Source organism: Anomaloglossus baeobatrachus, assembly GCF_048569485.1.
Source record: "Anomaloglossus baeobatrachus isolate aAnoBae1 chromosome 9 unlocalized genomic scaffold, aAnoBae1.hap1 SUPER_9_unloc_3, whole genome shotgun sequence".
Lineage (NCBI taxonomy): Eukaryota > Metazoa > Chordata > Amphibia > Anura > Aromobatidae > Anomaloglossus > Anomaloglossus baeobatrachus.
The window spans coordinates 161,411-188,564 of record NW_027441821.1 but is presented as its reverse complement, the minus strand read 5'-3'; the positions used below and the strand labels follow the sequence as shown (position 1 = coordinate 188,564).

Sequence of the window (27,154 nt, the reverse complement as noted above, 5' to 3'; positions counted from 1 at the left end):
GCAGCATAGAAAAAAACCTGTGCCCCAGCACCCTTGGTTTTCTGCTGCTGTAGTCTAGCCATTCCAGGAGAATATAGCTAAGACTAGCGACTGTACAGTGCAATGTATAGCATATAAGCATAAACACAAATGAACACCTCAGTCGTGCAATACAAGCAGCCTAGAAAGCCTGTGCCTTAGCACACCTGCTTTCCTGCTGCTGATGTGTCGCTCCCCAAGCGGGCATATAGCGACCTATGCAGTTAAAAACAACACATGTACACACTGCAGTATATATTGTGGTCAGCACTATGTGTGCCGCTTACCGCCCGCCTATAAGCGGGTGTATGGTCGCCACCGTCCTGCCTGGTTGCCGAAAGTCCGAGCTCGGACTGCAGTAATGGCTGCCGGCGTCTTCCCCAGCTCGTGTGAGGAGGGGCGGGCCGTGGGCGTGCCCCAAGGCAGAGCGGGAATCCGGCGTCCGACAGTGTGCAGTGAGAGGGCTGGAGCATGTAAATAAGGCTCCAGCCCTCGGCGCTGCTGATTGCTCAGCGTCTGTCCCCTTCCCTGAGTGACAGGGAGGGGGCGGGAACGAAGCGGCACTAGGCCGCAGAAGCCGGGGACTGGATTTATAAGCGCCGCCGCCGTAAAAGCGCGGTCGGCGCCCAGTCCCCGGCGAACTACAAGTCCCAGCCGCGCCGCCGCTCCCGGAGCGTCCGGCGCGGTAGTTCCCAAAACACAAAGTCACTCAGCAAAGCTGCAGTGACTGTAACCCATTACTGTCCCCGGCGCACTAGCACACCCAGCAAGTCTGGAGTGTGCTGTGTCCGTGTGACCGGGGACACAGAGTACCTGTAATGGTGCAGGGCCATGTCCCTGAACGGTACTCCAGCTCCGTATCCAGCAGGTTCAAATGGGTCTGTGGATGGAGCCCGGCGTCAGAGCTTTGAGGCCGGCAGGATCCCACTTCCTCAGAGCCCCCCAGGGGGATGTGGAAGGAAAGCAGCATGTGGGCTCCAGCCTCCGTACCAGCAATAGGTACCTCAACCTTACAACACCATCAACGGGTGAGAAGGGAGCATGCTGGGGGCCCTATATGGGCCCTCTTTTCTTCCATCCGAAATAGTCAGCAGCTACTGCTGACTAAAATCTGTGGAGCTATGCATGGATGTCTGACCTCCTTCGCACAAAGCTTGAAAACTGGAGAACCCGTGATACCACGGGGGGGTATAGCCAGAAGGGGAGGGGCCTTGCACTTTTTAGTGTAGTGCTTTGTGTGGCCTCCGGAGGGCAGTAGCTATACCCCAATCGTCTGGGTCTCCCAATAGAGCGCTGAAGAAAAGGAATTTACGGTAAGTAAACAAAATTCCCTTCTTCTTTGTCGCTCCTAATTGGGAGACCCAGACAATTGGGACGTCCAAAAGCAGTCCCTGGGTGGGTAAAAGAATACCTCGTGATAGGGCTGTCAAGCAGCCCTTTCTTACAGGTGGGCCACCGCCGCCTGAAGGACTTGTCTACCTAGGCTGGCATCCGCCGAAGCGTAGGTATGCACCTGATAATGCTTGGTAAAAGTGTGCAGACTCGACCAGGTAGCCGCCTGGCACACCTGCTGAGCCGTAGCCTGATGCCGTAATGCCCAGGACGCACCCACGGCTCTGGTAGAATGGGCCTTCAGTCCAGATGGAATCGGAAGCCCAGCAGAACGGTAGGTGTGAAGAATTGGTTCCTTGATCCACCGCGCAAGGGTGGATTTGGAAGCTTGCGACCCTTTATGCTGACCAGCGACCAGGATAAAGAGTGCATCCGAACGGCGCATAGGCGCCGTGCGGGAAATGTAGATCCTGAGTGCTCTCACCAGGTCCAACAGATGCAAACCCTTTTCAAATTGGTGAACTGGATGCGGACACAAGGATGGTAAAGTGATATCCTGATTGAGATGAAAGGAAGATACCACCTTGGGAAGAAACTCTGGTATTGGACGCAGAACTACCTTATCTTGGTGAAACACCAGGAAGGGAGATTTGCAAGATAACGCCGCCAGCTCGGACACTCTCCGAAGAGACGTGACCGCCACTAGAAAAGCCACTTTCTGTGAAAGCCGAGAAAAAGAAATCTCCTTCATAGGCTCGAAAGGCGGCTTCTGGAGAGCAATTAGAACCTTGTTCAGATCCCAGGGTTCCAATGGCCGCTTGTAAGGGGGAACGATATGACAAACCCCTTGCAGGAACGTGCGTACCTTAGGAAGTCGCGCTAGGTGTTTCTGAAAAAATACGGATAGCGCGGAAACTTGACCTTTAAGGGAGCTAAGCGACAAACCTTTTTCCAACCCAGACTGCAGGAAGGAAAGAAAAATAGGCAATGCAAATGGCCAGGGAGAAACTCCCTGGGCAGAGCACCAAGATAGGAATATCTTCCACGTCCTGTGGTAGATCTTGGCGGAGGATGGTTTCCTAGCCTGTCTCATGGTGGCAACAACTTCATGAGATAAACCTGAGGTCCCTAGGATCCAGGACTCAATGGCCACACAGTCAGGTTCAGGGCCGCGGAATTCAGATGGAAAAACGGCCCTTGAGACAGCAAGTCTGGACGGTCTGGTAGCGCCCACGGTTGGCCTACTGTGAGATGCCACAGATCCGGGTACCACGACCTCCTTGGCCAGTCTGGAGCGACGAGAATGGCGCGGCGGCAGTCGGACCTGATTTTGCGGAGCACTCTGGGCAACAATGCCAGAGGTGGGAACACATAAGGTAGCTGGAACTGCGACCAATCTTGAACTAAGGCGTCTGCCGCCAGAGCTCGGTGATCGTGAGACCGTGCCATGAAAACCGGGACCTTGTTGTTGTGCCGTGACGCCATCAGGTCGACGTCCGGCATCCCCCAGCGGCGACAGATCTCCTGAAACACGTCCGGGTGGAGGGACCATTCTCCTGCGTCCATGCCCTGGCGACTTAGAAAGTCTGCTTCCCAGTTTTCCACGCCTGGGATGTGAACTGCGGATATGGTGGATGCTGTGTCTTCCACCCACGTCAGAATCCGCCGGACTTCCTGGAAGGCTTGCCGACTGCGTGTTCCCCCTTGGTGGTTGATGTACGCCACCGCTGTGGAATTGTCCGACTGAATCCGGATCTGCTTGCCTGCCAGCCACTGTTGGAAGGCTCGCAGGGCAAGAAAAACTGCTCTGATTTCCAGAACATTGATCTGAAGGGTGGACTCTTTCTGAGTCCACGTACCCTGAGCCCTGTGGTGAAGAAACACTGCTCCCCACCCTGATAGGCTCGCATCTGTCGTGACCACCGCCCAGGATGGGGGTAGAAACGATCTTCCCTTTGACAATGAGGTTGGAAGAAGCCACCACCGGAGAGAGTCCCTGGCTGTCTGAGAGAGGGAGACATCCCTGTCGAGGGACGTCGACTTCCCGTCCCATTGGCGGAGAATGTCCCATTGTAGAGGGCGCAGATGAAACTGCGCGAAAGGGACTGCTTCCATTGCTGCCACCATTTTCCCTAGGAAATGCATGAGGCGCCTCAAGGAGTGCGACTGGCTCTGAAGAAGAGATTGCACCCCTGTCTGCAGCGAGCACTGCTTGTCCAGTGGAAGTTTCACTATCGCTGAGAGAGTATGAAACTCCATGCCAAGATATGTTAGTGATTGGGTCGGGGTTAGATTTGACTTTGAAAAGTTGACAATCCACCCGAACCTCTGGAGAGTCTTCAGTGCAGGTGTTCGCTTCCTATAACGAAGCGTAGAAAACGCTGATGCTCTGGCGCAATCGGTACGTGGAGATAAGCATCTTTGATGTCTATTGATGCTAGGAAATCTCCTTGAGACATTGAGGCGATGACGGAGCGGAGAGATTCCATCCGGAATCTCCTGGTTTTTACGTGTTTGTTGAGCAACTTTAGATCCAGGACGGGACGAAACGACCCGTCCTTCTTTGGCACCACAAACAAATTGGAGTAAAAACCGTGACCTTGTTCCTGAAGAGGAACGGAAGTCACCACTCCTTCCGCCTTTAGAGCGGCCACCGCCTGCAGCAGAGCATCGGCCCGGTCGGGCGGTGGAGAAGTTCTGAAGAAACGAGTTGGAGGACGAGAGCTGAACTCTATCCTGTACCCGTGAGACAGAATGTCCCTCACCCAACGGTCTTTGACCTGTGACAGCCAAATGTCGCCAAAGCGGGAGAGCCTGCCACCGACCGAGGATGCGGAGAGAGGAGGCTGAGAGTCATGAGGAAGCCGTCTTGGTAACGGTTCTTCCTGCTGTCTTTTTTGGGCGTGATTGAGTCCGCCAAGAATCTGAGCCTCTCTGATCCTTTTGAGTCCTTTTGGACGAGGAGAATTGGGACCTGCCTGAGCCTCGAAAGGACCGAAAACCAGACTGACCCCTCCTTTGTTGGGGTTTGTTTTGTCTGTGTTGAGGTAAGGATGAATCCTTACCCTTGGAGTGTTTAATGATTTCATCCAAACGCTCACCAAACAATCGGTCACGAGAAAAAGGCAAACTGGTTAAGCACTTCTTGGAAGCCGAATCTGCCTTCCATTCTCTCAACCATAGGGCTCTGCGTAAAACCACGGAGTTGGCTGACGCCACCGCCGTACGGCTCGTAGAGTCTAGGACAGCATTAATCGCGTAAGACGCGAATGCAGACATTTGAGAGGTCAATGGTGCCACCTGCGGAGCAGATGTACGTGTGACTGAGTCGACTTGCGTAAGCCCAGCTGAAATAGCTTGGAGTGCCCATACGGCTGCAAATGCTGGCGCCAACGACGCTCGAATAGCTTCATAGATGGATTTCAACCAGAGCTCCATCTGTCTATCAGTGGCATCTTTAAGTGCCGCTCCATCTTCTACTGCAACTAAGGATCTAGCTGCAAGCCTGGAGATTGGAGGATCCACCTTGGGACACTGGGTCCAGCCCTTGACCACGTCAGGGGGGAAAGGATAGCGTGTATCTTTAAGCCGTTTGGAAAACCGCTTATCAGGATAAGCGTGGTGTTTCTGGATTGCGTCTCTAAAGTCAGCGTGGTCCAGAAAAGAGCTTAATTTACGCTTGGGATATCTGAAATGGAATTTCTCATGCTGTGAAGCTGACTCCTCCGCAGGAGGAGCTGACGGAGAAATATCTAACATCTTATTGATGGACGCTATAAGATCATTCACTATGGCGTCACCATCCGGTGTATCCAGATTGAGAGCGGTCCCAGGATCAGAATCCTGGTCAGTTACATCCGCCTCATCACCCATAGATTCATCCCGCTGGGATCCTGACCAGTGAGACGAAGTTGAGGGCCCCTCATAGCGAGCCCGTTTAGGGTGTCTGGGACTGTCGTCCGAGTCAGAGACGTCACCCTGGGGTGCGTGTGACACCCCCGGAGCACGGAAGTGTTCCAGTTGAGGGGGACCAGGGAGCAATGATTCAACAGTGTCCGTGGTCTGAGTTACTGGTCTAGACTGCAATGTTTCAAGAATTTTAGACATGGTCATAGACAATCTGTCAGCAAAAGCTGCAAACTCCGTTCCTGTCACCTGGACAGCATTCACAGGTGGTACACTCTGGGTCACGTCCAGCAGAGGCCCCGGCTGTGCAAGTTGCACAGGGGCCGAGCACTGCACACAATGGGGGTCAGTGGAACCTGCCGGTAGAGCAGCCCCACATGCGGTACAGGCAGCATATAATGTCTGTGCCTTGGCACCCTTGCGTTTTGCGGACGACATGCTGTTGCCTCCTTGTAATCTAGGAGGGTATATAGCCGAGAATCACCAGCGACCGTACAGTACAAAGTATTTGCAAACACAAAATACTCAGTATACAAACGGCACAAGTGGGGGTGAGCCCTTGAGGGCTGCTTACCGCCCGCTGAACAGCGGGTATGAGGCCGTAGAATCCCGTGTCTGGGTCTCCCCGTCTCCCCTCTGCAGCTCAGCGTGCAGGCAGGAATGGCTGCCGGCGTTCTGTGAAGAGGGGCGGACCGTGGGCGTGCCACAAACAAAGTGCGGGAAACTGCGTCCTACTGTGCCTGGTGTGAGGGCTGGAGTATGTAAAAAAGACTCCAGCCCTCAGCGCTGATGCTCTGTACAGCGTCCCGCCCTCCTCCTGACTGGCAGGTGCGGAGGCGGGAACGAACGAACTAGGCCGCAAAAGCCGGGGACTGTAGTAATAAGCGCGGCCGTGATATATGCACGGTCAGCGCGGAAGTCCCCGGCGCACCACAAGTCCCAGCCGCGTCGCAGTCCCAGCGGCCGGCGCGACCGTTCTCCCTGAGTCTACCCACTCAGCTAAGCTGAAGTGAGGAAATGGCACAAGCGCAGCAGCGCTGTTGTCCCCTGCGCACTAACACACCCAGCAATGCTGCGGTGTGCGCGCGTATGCACGGGGACACAGAGTACCTTGACGGAGCAGGGCCATGTCCCTGACGATACTCAGCTCCATATCCAGCGGCTTCTCCAGGGGCTGCGGATGGAGCACGGTCTCAGTGCCTGGAGACCGGTAAAATCCCACTTCGCCCAGAGCCCTAATGGGGATGGGGAAGGAATCAGCATGTGGGCTCCAGCCTCCGTACCCGCAATGGGTACCTCAACCTTAACAAGCACCACCGACAGAAAGTGGGGTGAGAAGGGAGCATGCTGGGGGCCCTGTATGGGCCCTCTTTTCTTCCATCCGACATAGTCAGCAGCTGCTGCTGACTAAATAGTGGAGCTATGCGTGCGTGTCTGACCTCCTTCGCACAAAGCAAAAAACTGAGGGACCCGTGCTCCCACGGGGGGGTGTATAGCCAGAAGGGGAGGGGCCTTACACTTTTAAGTGTAGTACTTTGTGCGGCCTCCGGAGGCAGTAGCTATACACCCAATTGTCTGGGTCTCCCAATTAGGAGCGAAAAAGAAATATCCAACATTTTATTGATGGACGCAATAAGATCGTTCACTATGGCGTCCCCGTCTGGAGTATTAAGATTGAGAGCGCCCTCAGGATCAGAATCCTGATCAGCTACCTCCGCGTCATCAACCAGAGATTCCCCCCTCTGAGACCCTGCACAATATGATGATGTCGAGGGAATTGCCAAGCGAGCTCGCTTAGTCGGTCTGGGACTGGGGTCTGTGTCAGAGCCCTCAGCCAGGTTTCTATGATAATCCCCGGGGGGACATTGTTGGTCCAACTGAGGGGGGCCAGGGAACAATGATTCAACAGAGTCCCTGTGCTGAGATACCGGTCTGGACTGCAAGGCTTCTAGTATCTTAGCCATAGTCTCAGAGAGTTTATCCTTAAAGACTGCAAACTCCGTCCCTGTCACCTGGACAGTGTCAGCAGGTGAAGCCCCCTGGGCCCCCCCTAGCAGAGGCTCCGGCTGAGTAAGTGCAGCAGGGGCCGAGCAGTGCACACAGTGAGGGTCAGTGGAACCTGCCGGTAGCGGCGTCGTACATGCGGCGCAGGCAGCATAGTAAGCCTGTGTTTTGGCACCCCTGCCTTTTGTGGGCGCCATGCTATGTCTTCCCTGAGTAACACAATAGGGAATATAGCCAGAAAGCAACTGTGCACTATACAGTGTAAAATATCATAAACATATAATTACACTTCTGCACACTGGGGCTAGCACCACAGGTGCTGCTTACCGCCCGCTTAAAACGGTTGTGAGGCCACCATAATCCCTGCCTGGGTCTCCCAGAATTTGTCCCCCTCTGCAGCGTCCGAGGAGCTGACAGGAATGGCTGCCGGCGTCCTGAGGAGATGAGGGAGCCGTGGGCGTGACCCAGAAAGTGCGGGAACTGGTGCCTCACAGTGCACAGTGAGGGGGGTGGAGTATGCAAAGCATGCTCCAGCCCTCACTGCTGCACGTCTGTACAGCGTCCCGCCCTACCCCTGCCTGTCAGGGCTGTGGGCGGGAGGAGGAAACACTAGGCCGTACAAGCCGGGGACTCAAGTAATAAGCGCGGCTGCCATAAAAGCGCGGCCGCGAGGAAGTCCCCGGCGCACTACAAGTCCCAGCCGCGCCGCAGTGTTAAAACATGGCGGCGGCGGTAGTGCGGTAGTCCCCCTACATAAACACACTCAGCGACGCTGAGTGTGTAATGGCACATTAACCCGGTCAGCGCCGCGGTCCCCGGTGCACTAGCACACCCAGCAATGCTGGAGTGTTGCTGTGCGCGGTCCCCACAGGGACACAGAGTACCTCCAAGTAGCAGGGCCATGTCCCTGAACGATACCCGGCTCCTATCCAGCAGGCTCCACAGGAGTTGTGGATGAAGCACGGTCTCAGTGCCTGGAGACCGATAGGATCCCACTTCACCCAGAGCCCTAAGGGGGATGGGGAAGGAAAAGCAGCATGTGGGCTCCAGCCTCCGTACCCGCAATGGATACCTCAACCTTAACCACACCGCCGACAAGAGTGGGGTGAGAAGGGAGCATGCTGGGGGCCCTATATGGGCCCACTTTTCTTCCATCCGACATAGTCAGCAGCTGCTGCTGACTAATCTGTGGAGCTGTGCTGTGCATGTCTGCCTCCTTCGCACAAAGCAAAAAACTGAGGAGCCCGTGGGAGCACGGGGGGTGTATAGGCAGAAGGGGAGGGGCTTTACACTTTTAGTGTAATACTTTGTGCGGCCTCCGGAGGCATAGCCTATACACCTAATTGTCTGGGTCTCCCAATGGAGCGACAAAGAAAAAACGCATTTCTTCGGCGCTCCATTGGGAGACCCAGACGATTGGGTGTATAGCTACTGCCTCCGGAGGCCACACAAAGTATTACACTAAAAAGTGTAAGGCCCCTCCCCTTCTGGCTATACACCCCCCGTGGGATCACGGGCTGCTCAGTTTTCAAGCTTTGTGCGAAGGAGGTCAGACATCCACGCATAGCTCCACTGTTTTTAGTCAGCAGCAGCTGCTGACTATGTCGGATGGAAGAAAAGAGGACCCATATAGGGCCCCCAGCATGCTCCCTTCTCACCCCACTTTTGTCGGGTGTTTGTTAAGGTTGAGGTACCCATTGCGGGTACGGAGGCTGGAGCCCACATGCTGTTTTCCTTCCCCATCCCCCCTCAGGGCTCTGGGTGAAGTGGGATCTTACAGGTCTCCAGGCACTGAGACCGGGCTCCATCCACAGACCCAGAGAACCTGCTGGATATGGAGCTGAGTATCGTCAGGGACAGGGCCCTGCTACATTAAGGTACTCTGTGTCCCCGTACACATCGCGCACACACACACCAGCATTGCTGGGAGTGCTAGTGCGCCGGGGACAACAGCGCGGAGCGCTCGTGCTATTATTCAAGGCAGCTTTGCTGTGCGAATTTATGTATTGGGAACTGCCGCGCCGGGCCGCTGCTGGGTGTTTTTACACAGTGGCGCGGCTGGGACTTGTGGTGCGCCGGGGACTCCGCGCTGGCCGTGCACATAGGACGGCCGCGCTTATTACTCGAGTCCCCGGCTTTGCGGCCTAGTTTTCGTTTCGTTCCCGCCCCCAGCCCTGCCAGTCAGGGGAGAGGCGGGACGCTGTACAGAAAGTCAGCGCCGAGGGCTGGAGTCTGCTTTGCATTCTCCAGCCCCCTTCACTGGACACAGTGGGACGCCGGTTTCCCGCTCTTGCCTGGGGCACACCCACGGCCCGCCCCTCGTCACACGAGCTGGAGAAGGACGCCGGCAGCCATTCCTGCAGTCCGAGCTGGAGAACGGAGACAAGCTCTGGGCAACCAGTCACAGGACTCTGGCGACCCACACACCCGCTTATAGGCGGGCGGTAAGCAGCACCTGAAGTGCTGACCCCACTAAATACCGTTGTGTCCATTTGTATTTTATGCTTACACTGCACTGTAGGTCGCTATTTTTGGCTATATGCCCTCTTAGATGGCGAGACAACAGCAGCAAAAAGAAGGGAATTTTGTTACTTACCGTAAATTCCTTTTCTTCTAGCTCCTATTGGGAGACCCAGACGATTGGGTGTATAGCACTGCCTCCGGAGGCCACACAAAGCAATTACACTAAAAAGTGTAAGGCCCCTCCCCTTCTGGCTATACACCCCCAGTGGGATCACTGGCTCACCAGTTTTAGTGCAAAAGCAAGAAGGAGGAAAGCCAATAACTGGTTTAAACAAATTCACTCCGAAATAACCTCGGAGAACTGAAAACCATTCAACATGAACAACATGTGTACCCGAAAAACAACCAAAAATCCCGAAGGACAACAGGGCGGGTGCTGGGTCTCCCAATAGGAGCTAGAAGAAAAGGAATTTACGGTAAGTAACAAAATTCCCTTCTTCTTCGGCGCTCCATTGGGAGACCCAGACGATTGGGACGTCCAAAAGCTGTCCCTGGGTGGGTAAAGAAATACCTCATGTTAGAGCTGCAAAGACAGTCCTCCCCTACGGGGAGGCAACTGCCGCCTGCAGGACTCTTCTACCTAGGCTGGCGTCCGCCGACGCATAGGTATGCACCTGATAATGTTTGGTGAAAGTGTGCAGACTCGACCAGGTAGCTGCCTGGCACACCTGTTGAGCCGTAGCCTGGTGACGCAATGCCCAGGACGCACCCACGGCTCTGGTAGAATGGGCCTTCAGCCCTGATGGAACCGGAAGCCCAGCAGAACGGTAGGCCTCAAGAATTGGTTCTTTGATCCATCGAGCCAGGGTGGCCTTAGAAGCCTGCGACCCCTTGCGCTTACCAGCGACAAGGACAAAGAGTGCATCCGAACGGCGCAGGGGCGCCGTGCGGGAAATGTAGATTCTGAGTGCTCGCACCAGATCTAACAAATGTAAATCCTTCTCATACCGATGAACTGCATGAGGACAAAAAGAAGGCAAAGAGATATCCTGATTAAGATGAAAAGAGGATACCACCTTCGGGAGAAACTCCTGAATGGGGCGCAGCACTACCTTGTCCTGGTGGAAGACCAGGAAGGGAGCCTTGGATGACAGCGCTGCTAGCTCAGACACTCTCCGAAGAGATGTGATCGCTACCAGAAAAGCCACTTTCTGTGACAGTCTAGAAAGTGAAACCTCCTTCAGAGGCTCGAAGGGCGGCTTCTGGAGGGCAACTAGCACCCTATTCAGGTCCCATGGATCTAATGGTCGCTTGTACGGGGGTACGATATGACAAACCCCCTGCAGGAACGTGCGTACCTTAGAGAGTCGTGCTAGACGCTTCTGAAAAAAGACGGATAGCGCCAAGACTTGCCCCTTAAGGGAGCCGAGCGACAAACCTTTTTCTAACCCAGATTGTAGGAAAGAAAGAAAGGTAGGCAATGCAAATGGCCAGGGAGACACTCCCTGAGCAGAGCACCAGGATAAGAATATCCTCCACGTTCTGTGGTAGATCTTAGCGGACGTGGGCTTCCTAGCCTGTCTCATGGTGGCAACGACCCCTTGGGATAATCCTGAAGACGCTAGGATCCAGGACTCAATGGCCACACAGTCAGGTTCAGGGCCGCGGAATTCCGATGGAAAAACGGCCCTTGGGACAGTAAGTCTGGTCGGTCTGGTAGTGCCCACGGTTGGCCGACCGTGAGACGCCACAGATCCGGATACCACGCCCTCCTTGGCCAGTCTGGGGCGACGAGTATGACGCGGCTGCAGTCGGATCTGATCTTGCGTAGCACCCTGGGCAAGAGTGCCAGAGGTGGAAACACATAAGGGAGCCGGAACTGCGACCAATCTTGCACTAAGGCGTCTGCCGCCAGAGCTCTGTGATCGCGAGACCGTGCCATGAAGGTCGGGACCTTGTTGTTGTGCCGGGACGCCATTAGATCGACGTCCGGCCTTCCCCAGCGGCGACAGATTTCCTGAAACACTTCCGGGTGAAGGGACCATTCCCCTGCGTCCATGCCCTGGCGACTGAGGAAGTCTGCTTCCCAGTTTTCTACGCCGGGGATGTGAACTGCGGATATGGTGGAGGCCGTGGCTTCCACCCACATCAGGATCCGCCGGACTTCCTGGAAGGCTTGCCGACTGCGAGTCCCCCCTTGGTGGTTGATGTATGCCACCGCTGTGGAGTTGTCCGACTGAATTCGGATCTGCTTTCCTTCCAGCCACTGCTGGAAGGCTAGTAGGGCAAGATACACTGCTCTGATCTCCAGAACATTGATCGGAAGGGTGGACTCCTGCTGAGTCCACGTACCCTGAGCCCTGTGGTGGAGAAAAACTGCTCCCCACCCTGAGAGACTCGCGTCTGTCGTGACCACCGCCCAGGACGGTGGTAGGAAGGATCTTCCCTGTGACAATGAGGTGGGAAGAAGCCACCACTGCAGAGAGTCTTTGGCCGTCTGGGAAAGGGAGACTTTCCTGTCCAGGGATGTTGACTTCCCGTCCCATTGGCGGAGAATGTCCCATTGAAGCGGGCGCAGATGAAACTGCGCAAACGGAACCGCCTCCATTGCCGCCACCATCTTCCCGAGGAAGTGCATGAGGCGTCTTAAGGAGTGCGACTGACTTTGAAGGAGAGCCTGCACCCCAGTCTGTAGTGACCTCTGCTTGTCCAGCGGAAGCTTCACTATCGCTGAGAGAGTATGAAACTCCATGCCAAGATACGTTAGCGATTGGGTCGGTGACAGATTCGACTTTGAGAAGTTGATGATCCACCCGAACGTCTGGAGAGTCTCCAGTGCAACATTCAGGCTGAGTTGGCATGCCTCCTGAGAGGGTGCCTTGACAAGTAGATCGTCCAAGTAAGGGATCACAGAGTGTCCCTGAGAGTGCAAGACTGCTACCACTGCCGCCATGACCTTGGTGAACACCCGTGGGGCTGTCGCCAGACCAAATGGCAGAGCTACGAACTGAAGATGGTCGTCTCCTATCACGAAGCGTAGAAAACGTTGGTGCTCTGTAGCAATCGGCACGTGGAGATAAGCATCTTTGATGTCTATTGATGCTAGGAAATCTCCTTGAGACATTGAGGCAATGACTGAGCGGAGGGATTCCATCCGGAACCGCCTGGCGTTCACATGCTTGTTGAGCAGTTTTAGGTCCAGAACAGGACGGAATGAGCCGTCCTTTTTTGGCACCACAAAGAGATTGGAGTAAAAACCTTGTCCTTGTTCCTGAAGAGGAACAGGGACCACCACTCCTTCTGCTCTTAGAGAATTCACCGCCTGCAGAAGGGCATCTGCTCGGTCGGGATGTGGGGAAGTTCTGAAGAACCGAGGCGGAGGACGAGAACTGAACTCTATCCTGTACCCGTGAGACAAAATGTCTGTTACCCACCGGTCTTTGACCTGTGGCAGCCAAATGTCGCAAAAGCGGGAGAACCTGCCACCGACCGAGGATGCGGAGGGAGGCGGCCGAAAGTCATGAGGCAGCCGCCTTGGAAGCGGTACCTCCGGCTGCTTTCTTGGGGCGTGAGTGAGCCCGCCAGGAATCAGAGCTCCTTTGCTCTTTCTGAGTCCCTTTGGACGAGGCGAACTGGGGCTTGCCCGAGCCTCGAAAGGACCGAAACTTTGACTGCCACTTCCTCTGTTGAGGTTTGCTTGATCTGGGCTGGGGTAAGGAAGAGTCCTTACCTTTGGACTGTTTAATGATTTCCGCCAATTGCTCACCAAACAGTCTGTCTCCAGATAATGGCAAGCTGGTTAAACATTTTTTAGAAGCAGAATCTGCTTTCCATTCCTTTAACCACAAGGCTCTGCGCAAAACAACAGAGTTGGCGGAAGCCATTGCGGTACGGCTCGTAGAGTCCAGTACCGCATTAATAGCGTAGGTCGCAAACGCAGTCATTTGCGTAGTTAAGGACGCTACTTGCGGCACTGCTGGACGTATGAAAGAGTCCACCTGTGCCAAACCAGCTGAAATAGCTTGGAGCGCCCACACGGCCGCGAATGCTGGAGCAAACGACGCGCCAATAGCTTCATAGACAGATTTCAACCAAAGGTCCATCTGTCTGTCATTGGCATCTTTAAGAGAAGCCCCATCCTCCACTGCAACTATGGATCTAGCTGCAAGCCTGGATATTGGAGGGTCCACTTTTGGACACTGGGTCCAGCGTTTGACCACGTCAGGGGGAAAGGGATAACGTGTATCCTTAAGACGTTTGGAAAAACGCTTGTCCGGATTAGCATGGTGTTTCTGGATTGATGCTCTGAAGTCAGAGTGGTCCAGAAAGGTGCTCAATTTACGCTTGGGATACAGGAAATGGAATTTCTCCTGCTGGGCAGCTGCCTCCTCTGCTGAAGGGGCTGGGGGAGAGATATCCAACAGCCTATTGATGGCCGCTATAAGGTCATTTACCATGGCGTCACCATCTGGCGTATCCAAATTGAGTGCGGTGTCAGGGCTAGACTCCTGATCACCCACCTCTGTCTCATCATATAGAGACCCTTCTCGCTGAGACCCTGACCCGCGTGATGACGTGGAGGGTCTCTCCCAGCGAGCTCGCTTAGGCGGCCTGGGACTGTCATCGGAGTCAGAGCCCTCAGCCAGTGATGCCTGGGACCCCCGTGAAGTACGGATTAGTTCCAACTGAGGGGGACCGGGGAACATAGGGACAGTAGTGTCCATGGTCTGAGCAACTGGCCTGGACTGCAAGGTCTCCAGGATTTTTGTCATAGTCACAGACATCTTATCAGCAAAGACTGCAAATTCTGTCCCCGTCACCGGGGCAGGGTTCACAGGCGACTCTGCCTGGGCTACTACCACCATAGGCTCTGGCTGACGAAGTGCCACTGGGACTGAACATTGCACACAATGAGAGTCGTTGGAGCCTGCTGGTAGATTAGCCCCACATGCTGTACAAACAGTGTATACAGCCCGTGCCTTGGCACCCTTGCGTTTTGTGGATGACATGTTGTTGTCTTCCCAGAGCAATATAGGGTATACAGCCAAGAAGCGACCGTACAGTGCAGTATATATCTATAGATGACTGGTACAGGAAAAAGTACACCAATACACACTGTGGCACAAGAGGGGCCAGCACTAAAGTGCTGCTTACCGCCCGCTAAACGCGGGTGTGTGGTCCAGAAATCCCTAGTCTTGGGTCTCCCAGAGCCTGTGTCCGTCCTCCAGCCAGAACTGCATGCAGGAATGGCTGCCGGCGTCCTGTGGAGGGGGGGGCGGGCCCTGGGCGTGCCAGACCAAAAGCGGGAAACCTGTGTCCCACTGTGCCAAGTGAGAGGGCTGGAGCATGTAAATAAGGCTCCAGCCCTCGGCGCTGAGTAAACGTACAGCGTCTCTCCCCTTCCCTGATTGACAGGGAGGGGGCGGGAACGAAGCGGAGCTAGGCCGCAAAAGCCGGGGACTAAATTTATAAGCGCCGCCGCCGTAAAAGCGCGGTCGGCGCTAAGTCCCCGGCGCACTACAAGTCCCAGCCGCGCCGCCGCTCCGAGAGTGGCCGGCGCGGTAGTTCCCAGCACATGAAGTCACACAGCTAAGCTGCTGTGACTCAAACCCCAGCGTTACTGTCCCCGGCGCACTAACACACCCAGCAAGTCTGGTGTGTGCGTGCCCGCCTGAACGGGGACACAGAGTACCTGAAAGTTGCAGGGCCTTGTCCCTGAATGGTACACAGCTCCGTATCCAGCAGGTTCACTGGGTCTGTGGATGGAGCCCGGCCTCAGGGCTTGGGGGCCGGTAAGATCCCACTTCCACAGAGCCCCTCAGGGGGATGGGGAAGGAAAGCAGCATGTGGGCTCCAGCCTCCGTACCCGCAATGGGTACCTCAACCTTACGAACCACAAGTGGGGTAAGAAGGGAGCATGCTGGGGGCCGTATATGGGCCCTCTTTTCTTCCATCCGACATAGTCAGCAGCTACTGCTGACTAAACAGTGGAGCTATGCGTGGATGTCTGACCTCCTTCGCACAAAGCAGAAAACTGGTGAGCCAGTGATCCCACTGGGGGTGTATAGCCAGAAGGGGAGGGGCCTTACACTTTTTAGTGTAATTGCTTTGTGTGGCCTCCGGAGGCAGTGCTATACACCCAATCGTCTGGGTCTCCCAATGGAGCGCCGAAGAAAGCAAGGGTGCTAAGGCACAGGCTTTCTATGCTGCTTGTATTGCATGTGCTGAAGTGTTCATTTGTACTTATGCTTGTATGCTATACATTGCACTGTACGGTCGCTATTCTTGGCTATATTCTCCTAGAATGGCTAGACTACAGCAGCAAAAAAGCAAAGGTGCTAAGGCACAGTTTTTCTAGGCTGCTTGTATTGCATGTGCTGAAGTGTTCATTTGTACTTATGCTTGTATGCTATACATTGCACTGTACGGTCGCTATTCTTGGCTATATTCTCCTAGATGGCTAGTCTACAGCAGCAAAAAAGCAAGGGTGCCAAGGCACAGGCTTTCTAAGCTGCTCATATTGCATGTGCTGAAGTGCTCATTTGTACTTTATGCTTGTATGCTATACATTGCACTGTACGGTCGCTATTCTTGGCTATATGCTCCTAGATGGCTAGACTACAGCAGCAAAAAAGCAACACAGGCTTTCTATGCTGCTTTTACTGCATGTGATACTGTTCCACCGGCAGGTTCCACTGACCCCCATTGTGTGCAATGCTCCCCTGTAGCACTTGGTCAGCCGGGGTCTCTACTAGTGCAGTTTCGGCTGATAGATTGTCATGGGATAGTGACTTGCAGTCCAGACAGGCCATGGGCAATCTTGATCATTGCTCCCTGGCCACCCTCATTTGGAACAAAATCAGTGCTCCGGGGGGGTCCCAGGCATTCCAGGGTGAAGGCTCTGACACGGACGACAGTCCCAGACAGCCTAAGCGAGCTCGCTGGGAGCGGCACTCGGCTTCATCACTAGTCAGGGTCACAGCAGAGGACTCTCTGTATGATGAGGCAGACGTCGCTGATCAGGACTTTGATCCTGACACCGCTCTCAATCCGGATACACCGGATGGTGACGCCATGGCGAATGATCTTATAGCGTCCAGCAATGGCATGTTGGATATTTCTCCCCCAGCTCCTTCAGTGGAGGAGTCAGCTTCACAGCAGGAGAAATCCCATTTCAGTATCTCAAGCGTATATTGAGTACTTTTCTGGCCACGCTGACTTCAGAGAAGCAGTTCAGAATCACCACGCTTACCAGATAAGCGTTTTCTCCAAACGTATTAAGGATACACGTTATCCCTTCCCCCTGACGTGGTCAAGCGCTGGACCCAGGGTCCAAAGGTGGATCCCCCAATCTCCAGGCTTGCGGCTAGATCCATAGTTGCAGTGGAGATGGGACTTCACTTAAAGATGCCATTGACAGACAGATGGACCTCTGGTTGAAATCTGTCTATGAAGCTATCGGCGTGTCGGTTGCTCCGGCATTCGCAGCCGTATGGGCACTCTAAGCTATTTCAGCTGGTCTTGCGCAGCTGGTCTTGAGCACAGGTACATCTGTGCCGCAGGTAGCGTCCTTATCCTCGCAATGTCTGCATTGCGACTTACCCTATTAATGCTGTCCGAGAGAGACAGTCGAGGTTTCGGTCCTTCCCAGGCTCGGGCAGGTCCAAATTGTCCTAGTCCAAAAGGGCTCAAAAGGCTCAGAGGGGCTCAGATTCCGGGCGGGCTCAATCACGCCCAAGGAAGGCAGCCAGAGGAACCGCTTCCAAGGCGGTCTCCTCATGACTTTAAGCTCTCTCTCTCCGCATCTGCGGTTGGTGGCAGACTCTCTCGCCTTGGCGACATTTAGCTGCCACAGGTCACAGACCGGTGGGTGAGAGACATTGTGTCTCACGTGTACAGGATAGAGTTCTGTTCTCGGCCTCCGGCTCGATTCTTCAGAACTTCCCCACCTACCCACCGAGCCGATGCTCTTCTGCAGGCAGAAGGAGTGGTAATTCCTGTTCCTCTTCAGGAACAAGACACGGTTTTTCCTCCAATCTGATTGTGGGGGACCTAAAACTGCTCAACAAGCACGTGAAGGCCAGGCGGTTCCGGATGGCATCCCTCCGCTCCGTCATTGCCTCAATGTCTCAAGGAGATTTCCTAGCATCAATAGACATCAGGATGCTTATCTCCACGTGCCGATTGCTCCAGAGCACCAACGTTTGCTACGTTTCGTTATTGAAGACGAGCATCTTCAGTTCGTAACCCTGCCCTTCGGTCTGGCGACAGCCCTACGGGTTTTCACCAAGTTCAGGGCAGCAGTGAGAGCAGTCCTGCACTCTCAGGGTCACTCGGTGATCCTTCCTTGGACGATCGACTTGTCAAGGCACCCTCTCAAGAGGCATGCCAACACAGCCTGAACGTAGCGCTGGAGACTCTCCAGAGTTTCGGGTGGATCCTCAACTTCTCGAGGTTAAATCTGACACCGACCCAATCGCTGACATATCTGGGCATGGAGTGTCACGCTCCCTCAGCGATAGTGAAGCTTCCGCTGGACAAACAGCGTTCACTACAGACGGGGGTGCAGTCTCTCCTTCAAGGCCAGTCACACCCCTTAACACGCCTCATGGAGAGGCAGTCACTTTCGCGCAGTTTCATCTGCGTCCACTCCAATGTGACATTCTTTGCCAATGGGATGGGAAGTCGACGTCCCTAGAAGGAACGTCCCCCTTCTCAGACGGTCAAGGACTCTCTTCAGAGGAGTCCATCCTTCAAATCAATGTGCTGGAAATCTGGGCAGTGTATCTTGCCCTGCAAGCCTTCCAGCCGTGGCTGGAAAGCACACACATCCGAATTCAGTCGGACAACTCCACAGCGGTGGCATACATCTACCACCAAGGCGGAACACGCAGTCGGCAAGCCTCCCAGGAAGTCAGGCGGAGTCTGATGGGGGTGGAAGACAGAGCATCCACCATATCCGCAGTTCACATCCCGGGCGCAGAAAACTGGGAAGCAGACTTCCTCAGTTGCCAGGGTATGGACGCAGGGGAATGGTATCTTCTCCCGGACGGTTTTCAGGAAATCTGTCAACGCTGGGGGATGCTGAACGTCGACCTAACAGCGTCTCGGCACAACAACAAGGTTCCGATTTTCTTGGCGCGGTATCACGATCAAAGAGCTCTGGCGGCAGACGCCTTAGTTCAGGTTTGGTCGCAGTTCCAGCTAACCTATGTGTTTCCCCCTCTGACACTGCTGCCCAGAGGGCTACGCAACATCAGGTCCGTTTGCCGCCGCGCCATCCTCATCGCCACAGACTGGCCGAGGAGGTCGTAGTACCCGGATCTGTGGCATCTCACGGTCTGCCAACCGTGGGCACTACCAGCCCGGCCAGACTTACTGTCCCAAGGGCCGTTTTTTCCATCTGAATTCTACGGCCCTGAACCTGACTGTATGGCCTTTGAGTCCTGAATCCTAGCGTCTTCAGGATTATCTCAAGACGTCATTGCCACCATGAGACAGACTAGAAAACCGACGTCTGCCAAGATCTACCACAGGATGTGGAGGATATTCTTCTCTTAATGCTCTGCTCAGGGAGTGTCTCCCTGGCCATTTGCATTCCCTACTTTTCCTTCCTTCCTGCAATCTGGTTTGGAAAAAGGTTGTCACTCGGCTACCTTAAAGGACAAGTCTCAGCGCTATCTGTATTCTTCAGAAGCGCCTAGCACCACTTCCTCAGGTACACACGTTCCTGCAGGAGGTTTGTCACATTGTCCCTCTGTACAAACGGCCGTTAGACCCATGGGATCTGAACAGGGTACTAATTGCTCTCCAGAAGCCGCCCTTCGAGCCTATGAGGGATGTTTCACTCTCTCGACTTTCCCAGAAAGAGGCCTTTCTGGTAGCGGTCACGTCTCTTAGGAGAGTGTCCGAGCTAGCAGCGCTGTCATCCAAAAGCTCCCTTCCTGGTGTTTCACCAAGGCAAGGTAGTGCTGCGCCCGATTCCGGAGTTCTCCCTAAGGTGGTATCCCCCTTTCATCTCAATCAGGATATCTCCTTACCTTCCTTTTGCCTCATCCATTTCATCGATATGAAATGGATTTGCATTTGTTGGATCTGGTGAGAGCACTCAGAATCTACATTTCCCGCACGGCGCCTCTGCGCCGCTCGGATGCACTCTCTGTGCTTGTCGCTATTCAGCGTAAAGAGTCGCAGGCTTCCAAATCCACCCTGGCTCGATGGATCAAGGAACCAATTCTTGAAGCCTACTGTTCTGCTGGGCTTCCGGTTCCATCAGGGCTGAAAGCCCATTCTACCAGAGCCGTGGGTGCGTCCTAGGCATTACGGCACCAGGCTACGGCTCAGCAGGTGTGCCAGGTAGCTACCTGGTCGAGTCTGCACACTTTCACCAAGCATTGTCAGGTGCATACCTACGCTTAGGCGGATGCCAGCTTAGGTAGAAGAGTCCTGCAGGCGGCGGTTGCCTCCTTGTAGGGAAGGGCTGTTTTACAGCTCTAACATGAGGTATTAATTTACCCACCCAGGGACTGCTTTTGGACGTCCCAATCGTCTGGGTCTCCCAATGGAGCGCCGAAGAAGAAGGGAATTTTGTTACTTACCGTAAATTCCTTTTCTTCTAGCTCCAATTGGGAGACCCAGCACCCGCCCTGTTTCCTTCGGGATTTTTGGTTGTTCGGGTACACATGTTGTTCATGTTGAACGGGTTTCAGTTCTCCGATGTTACTTCGGATTGAATTTGTTTAAACCAGTTATTGGCTTTCCTCCTTCTTGCTTTAGCACTAAAACTGAGCAGCCCGTGATCCCACGGGGGGTGTATAGCCAGAAGGGGAGGGGCCTTACACTTTTTAGTGTAATACTTTGTGTGGCCTCCGGAGGCAGTAGCTATACACCCAATCGTCTGGGTCTCCCAATTGGAGCTAGAAGAAAAGGAATTTACGGTAAGTAACAAAATTCCCTTCTTTTTTTTAAACCCATAGGTTTTGCTGGGGAATGACTGTAGCAATGTTAAAAACATTTTCTGCAGCAAATCTGTGGTAAAAGCCGCAGCGTGTGCACAGGGCCTTAAAAAGCAGCAAATAGTTTGATGAATTTGTCGCAAACCACTGTCACTAAGGGAAGAGTCGGACGGGGATGGCAGGCTTGGACTGGCCGGCGGCTCTCCCCACCCGAGCACAACGGCCTCATGCTCCTCTATGCAGCAGTCACTCTTTGGTGGGGAGAGCCGCCGGCCAGTCCAAGCATTGCAATCCCCGTCCGAGTTATAAGATCGTCCGACTCTTCACAGATTAAAGCTTTGTGCCCACGGGACTCTGTACCAGTGGATTTTGCTGCTGAAAACCTGCGGATTTATCTCGATTTTCTAGATAAATCCGGAGGTTTTAGCAAGTACAGACACTCCCCATGTTATCCTATGGGACATGGGGAGTGCTGTGTCCATGCTGCGGTATGTGCGGCTGCAGAATATGCTGCAGATGTCCTGCAGCCGCACGTAACTACATGTCAATTATTCCTGCGGACGTTCCGCCTCTCCACTATGGAGACTTCCGTGGGTAAGTCACATGAATGTCCGCAGGTTTCCCGCAGATATTTCGTTGGAATCCCGTAGGTATGGATAGCTGCGGATTCCGGGGATCAGCTGCGGGAAACCTGCGGATATATCCGCGAGTACAGTGTCCCGGGGCCACATAGTCTAAGAGGTTTTCATGTAGAAACCCCTGTGAAATGCTGTGATGTATCAGGGCCCCAGTGTCAGCGCTCCGTACTTATCACCGGCTGTTACTCTTTGCAGTGTACATGATAAAGCTGGGCACCCTGGAGAATGAGGGCACGGCAGAGCTGGAGTGGCGCTGGCATCCATACACCAACACCGCTAAGAAGAGGAAATATCTCACCCAATGAATAGTATTTGTGTGTTACCTGTAAATAAAGATCTTTATATAAGGACGGGACGTGGAGAATCTCTTCAATGTAACTTATTTTATTGAGTGTAAACTGTAACCTACAGAGAACAAGTAACAGAATAACCACTAATAACTGCTAATAACCCCTAATAACTGCTAATAACCCCTAATACCTGCTAATAACCACTAATAACTGCTAATAACCCCTAATAACTGCTAATAACCCCTAATAACTGCTAATAACCACTAATAACTGCTAATAACCACTAATAACTGCTAATAACCCCTAATAACTGCTAATAACCCCTAATAACTGCTAATAACCCCTAATAACTGCTAATAACCCCTAATAACTGCTAATAACCCCTAATAACTGCTAATAACCACTAATAACTGCTAATAACCCCTAATAACTGCTAATAACCACTAATAACTGCTAATAACCACTAATAACTGCTAATAACCCCTAATAACTGCTAATAACCCCTAATAACTGCTAATAACCACTAATAACTGCTAATAACCCCTAATAACTGCTAATAACCACTAATAACTGCTAATAACCACTAATAACTGCTAATAACCACTAATACCTCTCCTATCCCATCGGCTGCTCCTTCCTCAGTACTCCTCTCCCTCTTCAGCCTCCTCGTCTACAGAGTCTATTCCCACTTCTTCGTAGTCCTTTTCCAGCGCGGCCAGATCTTCTCGGGCCTCGGAGAACTCTCCTTCCTCCATTCCCTCTCCCACGTACCAGTGCACGAAGGCTCGCTTGGCGTACATCAGATCGAACTTGTGGTCCAGCCGGGCCCAGGCCTCTGCGATGGCCGTAGTGTTGCTCAGCATGCACACAGCGCGCTGCACTTTGGCCAGGTCTCCCCCGGGCACCACTGTTGGGGGCTGGTAGTTGATTCCGACCTGAGGGGAGAGGTAATAAGCGGTGAGCTCTGACAGCCGGCTTCTATGCAGCGTAAGGAGACTCCCAACTCCCATTTGGCTGATTCTTCATTCATTTAGGCTAAGTTCACACTTCCGTTGTTTTGCTTCAGTCACAATCCATCGCCTTGAGGAATTACGGTATCCTGCAAAATATTTTGCAGGAATCCAGTTTTTCCCCATAGACTTCTATTAGCGACAGATTGTGACTGATGATGCTGCGTTGCATCCGCTGCGTGACGGTCAGTTGTTTTTTGACTGACCGCCGGGCGGGAGCAACGCAGCATGTAACGGTTTGATCCGTAGGATTTCGTGCGCATGCGCTCTCTGGCTCCCTGCACCCGTAACCAGGATACACATAGGGTTACTAACCAATGCGCTTTGGTTAGTTACCCGATATTTACACTGGTTACGTGTGCAGGGAGCCAGCGCTGAGCGGTGTATGCTGGTAACCAAGATAAATATCGGGTAACCAAGCAAAAATTGCTTTGCTTTTAACTGATATTTACCCTGGCCCTGGCCCTCGCCCTCCCCAGCCTGAGAATATCGGGCCGCCGCTGTGTGCTTACCCGGCTGGACGGTAAAAATACGGCGGAGCACACGCTTTTTTTTTTAATATGTACATTGGATTTCTATGTGTCTGTGCATTATATATGTATACTTCCTACACCACTGAAAATGGAGGAACTTCCTCTTCCTCTTCTAGTCACATCACGTCCTTGCAAAACACAGGGCAGTGATGTACACTATGTCCCGAAAAACGTGAAACAACGCGGGAATAACGCAGGAAAACGCAATGAAACGCACATGATTTGCTACCTGCGCTATTTCATGATTACATTGCAGTCAATGGAGTGAATAACGCAGCTACCTGCAGAAAAGAAGTGACTGCTCATTCTTTTTCTTAAGAAAATTATTTCGGTAGATTTTCTTAAGAAAAGAAGGGAATTTTGTTACTTACCGTAAATTCCTTTTCTTCTAGCTCCTATTGGGAGACCCAGACGATTGGGTGTATAGCACTGCCTCCGGAGGCCACACAAAGCATTACACTAAAAAGTGTAAGGCCCCTCCCCTTCTGGCTATACACCCCCAGTGGGATCACTGGCTCACCAGTTTTAGTGCAAAAGCAAGAAGGAGGAAAGCCAATAACTGGTTTAAACAAATTCACTCCGAAGTAACATCGGAGAACTGAAAACCATTCAACATGAACAACATGTGTACCCGAAAACAACCAAAAATCCCGAAGGACAACAGGGCGGGTGCTGGGTCTCCCAATAGGAGCTAGAAGAAAAGGAATTTACGGTAAGTAACAAAATTCCCTTCTTCTTCGGCGCTCCATTGGGAGACCCAGACGATTGGGACGTCCAAAAGCTGTCCCTGGGTGGGTAAAGAAATACCTCATGTTAGAGCTGCAAAGACAGCCCTCCCCTACGGGGAGGCAACTGCCGCCTGCAGGACTCTTCTACCTAGGCTGGCGTCCGCCGAAGCATAGGTATGCACCTGATAATGTTTGGTGAAAGTGTGCAGACTCGACCAGGTAGCTGCCTGGCACACCTGTTGAGCCGTAGCCTGGTGTCGTAATGCCCAGGACGCACCCACGGCTCTGGTAGAATGGGCCTTCAGCCCTGATGGAACCGGAAGCCCAGCAGAACGGTAGGCTTCAAGAATTGGTTCTTTGATCCATCGAGCCAGGGTGGCTTTGGAAGCCTGCGACCCTTTGCGCTTACCAGCGACAAGGACAAAGAGTGCATCCGAGCGGCGCAGGGGCGCCGTGCGGGAAATGTAGATTCTGAGTGCTCTCACCAGATCCAACAAATGTAAATCCTTTTCATACCGATGAACTGCATGCGGATAAAAGGAAGGCAAGGAGATATCCTGATTAAGATGAAAAGAGGATACCACCTTAGGGAGAAACTCCTGAATGGGGCGCAGCACTACCTTGTCCTGGTGGAACACCAGGAAAGGAGCTTTGGATGACAGCGCTGCTAGTTCAGACACTCTCCGAAGAGACGTGACCGCTACCAGAAAGGCCACTTTCTGTGAGAGTCGAGAAAGTGACACATCCCTCAGAGGCTCGAAGGGCGGCTTCTGGAGAGCAACAAGGACCTTGTTTAGATCCCACGGATCTAACGGCCGCCTGTACGGAGGTACGATATGACAAACCCCCTGCAGGAACGTGCGCACCTGAGAAAGTCGTGCTAGACGCTTCTGAAAAAACACGGATAGTGCCGAGACTTGCCCTTTAAGGGAGCCGAGCGACAAGCCCTTTTCCAACCCAGATTGCAGGAAGGAAAGAACGACAGGTAACGCGAATGGCCAGGGGGATACTCCTTGTGCAGAGCACCAGGATAAGAAAATCTTCCACGTTCTGTGGTAGATCTTAGCAGAAGTGGACTTCCTAGCCTGTCTCATGGTGGCCACGACCCCTTGGGGTAATCCTGAAGACGCTAGGATCCAGGACTCAATGGCCACACAGTCAGGTTCAGGGCCGCAGAATTCCGATGGAAAAACGGCCCTTGGGACAGTAAGTCTGGACGGTCTGGTAGTGCCCACGGTTGGCCGACCGTGAGATGCCACAGATCCGGGTACCACGACCTCCTCGGCCAGTCTGGGGCGACGAGTATGACGCGGCCGCAATCGGATCTGATCTTGCGTAACACTCTGGGCAAGAGTGCCAGAGGTGGAAACACATAAGGGAGCCGGAACTGCGACCAATCTTGCACTAAGGCGTCTGCCGCCAGAGCTCTTTGATCGCGAGACCGCGCTATGAAGGTCGGGACCTTGTTGTTGCGCCGAGACGCCATTAGGTCGACGTCCGGCACCCCCCAGCGGCGGCAGATTTCCTGAAACACGTCCGGGTGAAGGGACCATTCCCCTGCGTCCATGCCCTGGCGACTGAGGAAGTCTGCTTCCCAGTTTTCTACGCCCGGGATGTGAACTGCTGATATGGTGGATGCTCTTTCCTCCACCCACATCAGAATCCGCCTGACTTCCTGGAAGGCTTGCCGACTGCGTGTCCCTCCTTGGTGGTTGATGTATGCCACCGCTGTGGAGTTGTCCGACTGAATTCGGATCTGCTTTCCTTCCAGCCACTGCTGGAAGGCTAATAGGGCAAGATACACTGCCCTGATTTCCAGAACATTGATCTGAAGGGTGGACTCCTGCTGAGTCCACGTCCCTTGAGCCCTGTGGTGGAGAAAAACTGCTCCCCACCCTGACAGACTCGCGTCTGTCGTGACCACTGCCCAGGATGGGGGCAGGAATGATCTTCCCTGTGATAATGAGGTGGGAAGAAGCCACCATTGCAGAGAGTCCTTGGTCATCTGAGAAAGGGAGACTGTCCTGTCTAGGGAAGTTGTCTTCCCGTCCCATTGGCGGAGAATGTCCCATTGAAGTGGGCGCAGATGAAACTGCGCGAACGGGACTGCCTCCATTGCTGCCACCATCTTCCCTAGGAAGTGCATGAGGCGCCTTAAGGGGTGCGACTGACCCTGAAGGAGAGACTGCACCCCTGTCTGTAGTGACCGCTGCTTGTCCAGCGGAAGCTTCACTATCGCTGAGAGAGTATGAAACTCCATGCCAAGATACGTTAGTGATTGAGTCGGTGCCAGGTTTGACTTTGAAAAGTTGATGATCCACCCGAAAGTCTGGAGAGTCTCCAGCGCAACATTCAGGCTGTGTTGGCATGCCTCTTGAGAGGGTGCTTTGACAAGTAGATCGTCTAAGTAAGGAATCACCGAATGTCCCTGAGAGTGCAAGACTGCTACCACTGCCGCCATGACCTTGGTGAAAACCCGTGGGGCTGTCGCCAGACCAAATGGCAGAGCTACGAACTGGAGATGGTCGTCTCCTATCACGAAACGTAAAAAACGTTGGTGCTCTGTAGCAATCGGCACGTGGAGATAAGCATCTTTGATGTCTATTGATGCAAGGAAATCTCCTTGAGACATTGAGGCAATGACGGAGCGGAGGGATTCCATCCGGAACCGCCTGGTGTTCACATGCTTGTTGAGCAGCTTTAGGTCCAGAACAGGACGGAACGAGCCGTCCTTTTTTGGAACCACGAAGAGATTGGAGTAAAAACCTTGTCCTTGTTCCTGCAGAGGAACAGGGATCACCACTCCTTCTGCTCTTAGTGAGCACACCGCCTGCAGAAGGGCATTTGCTCGGTCGGGATGTGGGGAGGTTCTGAAGAACCGAGGCGGAGGATGATAACTGAATTCTATCCTGTACCCGTGAGACAAAATGTCTGCTACCCACCGGTCTTTGACCTGTGGCAGCCAAATGTCGCAAAAGCGGGAGAGCCTGCCACCGACCGAGGATGCGGAGGGATGAGGCCGAAAGTCATGAGGCAGCCGCCTTGGAAGCGGTTCCTCCGGTTGTTTTCTTGGGGCGTGAATGAGCCCGCCAGGAATCTGAGCTCCTTTGCTCCTTCTGAGTCCCTTTGGACGAGGAGAATTGGGTCTTGCTGGAGCCTCGAAAGGACCGAAACCTCGACTGCCACTTCCTCTGTTGAGGTTTGCTCGATCTGGGCTGGGGTAAGGAGGAGTCCTTACCCTTGGACTGTTTAATGATCTCAGCCAATTGCTCACCAA

At 53.5% G+C, this 27,154-nt stretch overlaps 2 protein-coding genes across 3 annotated transcripts in view; one reads left to right on the top strand and one right to left on the bottom strand.

Annotated features, from left to right (window-relative positions):
* The window catches only part of LOC142259767 (U3 small nucleolar ribonucleoprotein IMP4-like), a 29,696-nt gene extending 8,036 nt beyond the window's left edge, over positions 1 to 21,660 (top strand). Inside the window, exon 4 of the mRNA XM_075331878.1 lies at positions 21,512 to 21,660. Within this exon, the coding sequence (XP_075187993.1) occupies positions 21,512 to 21,621 (110 nt within the window). The 3' untranslated portion in view covers positions 21,622 to 21,660. The remainder of the gene's footprint in view (positions 1 to 21,511) is intronic.
* Positions 21,661 to 22,168: 508 nt separating this feature from the next.
* LOC142259769 (tubulin alpha-3 chain-like) overlaps positions 22,169 to 27,154 on the bottom strand; it is a 62,834-nt gene continuing 57,848 nt past the window's right edge. For both annotated transcript variants that reach the window (XM_075331880.1, XM_075331881.1), the window contains exon 5: positions 22,169 to 22,541. In XM_075331880.1, the coding sequence (XP_075187995.1) occupies positions 22,245 to 22,541 (297 nt within the window). In that variant the 3' untranslated portion in view covers positions 22,169 to 22,244. The remainder of the gene's footprint in view (positions 22,542 to 27,154) is intronic.